This window comes from Urocampus carinirostris, chromosome 11, assembly GCF_059441175.1.
Source record: "Urocampus carinirostris isolate Australia breed hairy pipefish chromosome 11, RoL_Ucar_1.0, whole genome shotgun sequence".
NCBI classification, from domain to species: Eukaryota; Metazoa; Chordata; class Actinopteri; order Syngnathiformes; family Syngnathidae; genus Urocampus; species Urocampus carinirostris.
Window position 1 is genome coordinate 39,819,192 of NC_142359.1, and position 5,640 is coordinate 39,824,831.

A 5,640-nucleotide genomic window follows, 5' to 3' on the forward strand; every position below is an offset into this window, starting at 1 on the left:
TTATCTGTGTCACGAGTAATGAATTTGGAGTTGGTGAGATACAGGTTCAGCAGGGCTGGCTTATTACGTAGCCGAAGAAGTAGGTCAGACAGGCAGCAGCGCTAATGCTTTCTCTCTCTACGCTGCCTCAGTCGTTTCCCAAACAGGATAACAATCCACAGGGCACCTCTGTATTTTATTCTACGGCTGCTTTATTTTGGAGGGAGTTCAAGTCTGTGTGAGAATAAACTGCTCCGTCGATCAGATGAGATTTTAGTTTTGGTAAGTTTGCCACTTCTGGTTTTAACCTATGGGTCAAAATGGCCCGCCACTACATTAAAAACCCACAAAAAGGTCCTTGAATGATATTTATTTAACATTAAATGTCAAGACTTTTCCCAGATACTCTCTCCGTTTGGGTTCGAAGTTGTTTGTGCCCGCTTTGGCAAGGCGAGGATGCGCGGGGACGGCTATCCCGGTGGACGACGTGGTCAACGGACTCACGGACGAACAGATCCAGCTCAGGCAAAGTGTTCGTAAATTCTGTGCAGAAAAACTTGCTCCCCATGCTGACGAGATCGACAAGAAGAATGAGTTTAAACGAATGCGGGAATTCTGGAAAGACATGGGAGAGATGGGGCTACTTGGAATCACTGCACCAGTTGAATCACATCCTGGTTAAGTCAAGTCAAGTCAAATTTATTTATATAGCCCTTAATCACAAAAATGTCTCAAAGGACTGCACAGGATTACAGTTACAAAATTACACAATTACCTGATCTTAAACCAGCATGCGGGCAAGGAACGACTCAAAAACCTCAGTGTGAGGAGAAAAGAGAAACCTTGAGAAAGGACCTCACATGTGGTAATCCCCCTTCCAGGATTGACCAGGGTGAATTACAATTAGCATTACTGTACACATAATAGTGGACATTAGGTAAGATGTTGAAAATGTCCGGAAAGTGCATGACATCAATGACGACGCCAGCTGGTAAATGCAGGGGTTGACATGCTGCAGGTCAGACGCTGGTCCGCTGACCCATCCCAAATCATCCTTCTCCTTCGTATCAGCCAGGCAGGCCTCAGAAAAAGACAGGACAAAACAGAATATGAGGTGGGCATCAATCATATGCTTTGGAATAGAAGTGTGTCTTAAGCCTCAATTTAAAAACTTCCGTTGAGGTTGCAGATCTTATCTCCAGAGGCAGGGCGTTCCATAACACCGGGGCCCGAATGGAGAACGCTCTCGAGCCCGCAGACTTCTTGGCTCTCGGAGTCACAAGTAGACCGGCATTTTCCGAGCGCAGACTCCGTGCAGGAACATAGGGGGAAATCAAATCGGAGAGATAAGAGGGTGCAAGCCCATGCAAACATTTATATGTTAATAAGAGAACCTTAAAGTCACATCTTAAGTGGACTGGGAGCCAGTGCAAGTTGGCCAATACAGGAGTAATATGCTAATATGGTTATGGAAGAATTCTCTCGTGTGTCTGCAGCCTCTTAGTTATGGTGCTCACTCCAACCTCTGCGTCAATCAACTAGTGCGTCATGCCAGCGAAAAGCAGAAAGAAAAGTACATGCCCAAGTTATTGACAGGTGAGCATGTGGGCTCCTTGGCCATGAGTGAGCCGAATGCTGGCTCGGATGTCGTGTCGATGAAACTCGATGCAAAGAAGAAAGGAGATTACTACATACTGAACGGTAACAAGTTCTGGATTACTAATGGACCAGACGCCGATGTCCTGATTGTGTACGCCAAGACAGACCGGGAAGCCCATCAGAGAGGCATCACGGCTTTCATCGTGGAGAAGGGGACCCCGGGCTTTTCCACTGCACAAAAATTGGACAAACTGGGAATGAGGGGGTCTAACACTTGCGAGCTGATTTTCGAGGACTGCAAAATCCCAGAGGAGAACATCCTTGGCCCATTAAACAAAGGAGTTTACGTGATGATGAGTGGCCTGGATCTGGAGAGGCTGGTCCTTGCAGCTGGACCTGTGGGTATCATGCAGTCAGTTTTGGACTCAGCAATCCCGTACTTGCATGTCAGAGAAGCTTTTGGGGAGAGGATTGGACACTTTCAGCTGATGCAAGGCAAGATGGCTGACATGTACACCAGACTGAGCTCCTCTCGACAGTATTTGTACAATGTGGCACGGGCCTGTGATAAAGGACACTTCAGCGCCATGGATTGTGCTGGAGTCATTCTGTACTGCGCCGAAAATGCAACCCAGGTCGCACTGGATGGTATTCAATGTCTGGGCGGTAACGGCTACATTAACGATTACCCAATGGGACGCTACCTGCGAGACGCAAAACTGTACGAAATAGGAGCGGGGACAAGCGAAATCCGTCGCCTCATTATCGGACGTTCCTTCAACGCAATGTTCAAGTGAAAACCGGGGACGGGATCACTCATCTCCATGAGCACAAGTGCAATTTTGCTCACATAAACGGAGCGTCTTCACACCCTTAAGGCCTTAATAACGAGATGCTAACCTACATGATGTTAAAGAATCTCCATTCTTGTTTTGTTACACCATTTCTGTATACTGAGAGAGTGAAATAGCACATAGATGATTTTGGCTCTGGTTGAGCATTGGTATCACTCCAGGACATTTGGGGCCTCGGCCTGCTGCTGGAATCAAACCACAACCATCAATATTGACTTTATCCCCAGCACCCCAGTTGTCCATTGTCTTCAGCTCGTGATTTTACATTGTTGATCAAATAATCGAAGGCAAAATGAAAGTGCTTCTTTCGTCGTGAAATGTAATCGTGTATAGTCTATAGTGTCGTACTTGGATTTTGAAAATATGTAGATTTTTATTGTGTCTAAGCATTTTGTGTGAATTAAAGAGAAATGTTTGTAAAAAAAATATAAATAAATAAAAAAAAAAAGATTGGTTCCAACAGTAGAAAATTGAAATGTTTTTTTCACATGTTCATGTAGGCTGTTTAATAAAGAACAAAAATGGTTAACCAGAGTAAAACAAGCAAATGTTGGTTTTTTTTTTATATTATTGAGACGGATTGTGTTTCCCTGCGACCCTACTGAGGATAAGCGGTGGAGAATATGGATGAATGGATGGATTGTGTTTTGCACATAGTAATAAAGTGCGCAATAAAATCCAGTGCTTTTTAATGTCATACTGTTGGCATGTATGAGAGTGGTGCAAAACAATAGCATAACCAGAATAGAGATGCTCAACCTGCAGGTATTTGGTTTGTGGTAGGGAAGGACCTTTTCCCCAGGGCCATTACCACCCTAAATAAGCGCACAAGACCATACATGCCAACCTTTTGACAATAAAAATGGTAGATTTTACCGCACATTCTATTTTTATGTGCGGAACACAGTCCGTCTCCAGAATATTAAAAAAAAAAACACATGAGCTCATTTAAAACCGGAAGTGGCAACATTTACCGAAATAGAAATCGAATGTGATCGTTCGAATGGTTTATTCACACACAAAATAACTAGTTTTGCTACAAAATAAAGCAACTGTAGACTAAAATGCAGCATTCTCATTCAAGATTTTTTTTTTGTAAATTTGGAAACGCGGTAGATTGTTATGTTAGCAGGTATTCTTTGTTTGTCATTATTTACCAAATTATAAGTGAAGTGCAAAAAACATTGGATCACTTGTCATTGTAAACAATGTCCACTACATTGTTATCAATGACAATAAAGACAACTCTAATTGTCAGAACCACAGAAGATGGATAGATAGATACTTTATTCATCCCCGTAGGGAAATTCACACTTCCAGCAGTATCCTTGTGTTGAAAGATAAAATAATAAAGATAGAGAAGACAAAAATAATCAATATAAAGTTTTGCTAGAGTATTTAAATAGTTCTACGGAAAATACACACTGTAATAAAAAAGGGTAATATGCAAATGTGGGGGTGGGGTTTAATTTGGGCTTTTACTCCATCGGGTGGAGTTAAAGAGCCTCCTGGCACGAGGAAGAAATGATCTCCTCACTGTGACAGCAGTCTGTCGCTGAAGCTGCTCTTCTGTTTGGAGATGATGCTGTGAGGTGGATGTAATGAATTGTCCATGATTGACCGCAGCTTGTTCAGTGCCCGTCTCTCAGCTACAGTTGTCAGGCTGTCCAGCTCTGTGCCCACAACAGAGCCCGCCTTTCTCACCAGTTTATTAAGACGAGAGAGTAAGGACAATTACAATCACTTTTGTTGTTACGTTATCACACTTATCTTTTTGGGGTTATGTATAGGTTATTTCTCATCATCTAGGGCTTCCCAAGTGTCTTAGCCATTGCGGACCAATTTGTGGCAGCTCCAGTAACAAAATCTCTCAGGAACATAACACTTTTTTTAAAGTATAAATAAGGTTAAGAATGTGTTGATTTAGATCAGGGCTCTCAAACTCAATTGAGTTGGGGGACGCTGAAGTTAGGATCTGGGTGAGGTTGGGCCAAATGGGGTTTTCCACAAAAACAGCGCTGATATAAACATTCCGCTGTTCTGAAAGGGAGTATTTTAAATTTGTACACTAGATGTCGCTGTACTGAGAAGTGCAACCGAACATGAGTCCAAGGAAGACTACAAACTACGGAGAAAGAAAGTGAGCAAAAAGCATTCTTTTTCCTTCAATGTTTACCCAGTTTTGCTCAAAGAATGACAAAAACAAGGGAAAAATATATTTTTAAAGGAATGAAAAGTAGGGAATAGGAAATTAAAGAGGCAAAAAAAGAAAACGGGAATACAATAAAAAGTAGGGTAAAAGAACGCAAAAAATGGCAAATGAAGAAAGAAAAGAAAAATATGACAAAAATAATTTATTTTTTTGTATTTTTCTCTTCATTTTTATTTTCCTTGAGTTTCACTTTTCATTTTATTTCTTTGTTTCCTTTTTCTCTTTTGTTTTTGTCTTTTTTTCCTTGTCTTTTAGAACATAAAAAGGTGCCTTTTGGTCACTTTGAGTCTCCGTATTTTGTCTCCTTCTGTTGTGCTTTTAGCACTCCTTTTCTGTGGCACGACAAAATACAGCGACATGTAGGGGGAAAATAATACACACTGTCCTTTTAACTTTCATATTAAAGAAGGGGCCTCAAACTATCAACCTGGGGTCCGCAAGTTTGAGACCCATATATAGAGGTTCCTTGCTAGCTTAAAAGATAAACATTTTTACAGTAAGAAACAAACTGAAATCCTTGCATAGTTCGTATGACAAACTTTGATACAGTCAATTTTCTATCCAAATATTTTGGGTGTAGCTTGGCCTTTCATAATAAAAACGTCTGTTGGACCATGTTAACCGGTTTGGACTGGAAAAGTATCATATTTTTTTGCATAGAGCCTTTTAAGCAATGTGTCCCAAATGTGGTTTCCAAGGATTTCTTTTTGATCAAATATCCAAGAAAATAATGGCATATTAACAGATTTGACAACATGCGTTTAAGGTGTCCCAAAGAGAAAATTCCTCATTTCTTTATCTAATTTATTTCTGAATTATTAAAACTATCCTAGCGTGTTCCTTCTGACATCTTGCCACACAAAACACCCAATGGAGCAGTTATGCAAGTTCTGAATGAGGCTGGGGTGAAGTAAAAATGATCTTCCCTTTCGAGACGTGATTGTGGTACTAAAGTAGGTTTCTTGGAAAGCATCCAGTTTGCTGATACAAGAAGAA

At 41.2% G+C, this 5,640-nt stretch overlaps 1 protein-coding gene across 1 annotated transcript; it reads left to right on the forward strand.

The window, feature by feature from the left end:
• Positions 1-1,433: 1,433 nt before the first annotated feature.
• On the forward strand, positions 1,434-2,852 carry LOC148357351 (isovaleryl-CoA dehydrogenase, mitochondrial-like). Its single transcript, XM_088348467.1, has one exon. The coding sequence runs from the start codon at positions 1,434-1,436 to the stop codon at positions 2,373-2,375; it is 942 nt and encodes a 313-aa protein (XP_088204593.1). The 3' UTR covers positions 2,376-2,852.
• Positions 2,853-5,640: the final 2,788 nt, after the last annotated feature.

What these genes read in the sequence shown, in the direction of transcription:
- LOC148357351 (XM_088348467.1), top strand. Translation starts at nt 1,434, where the DNA reads ATGCTAATATGGTTATGGAAGAATTCTCTCGTGTGTCTGCAGCCTCTT.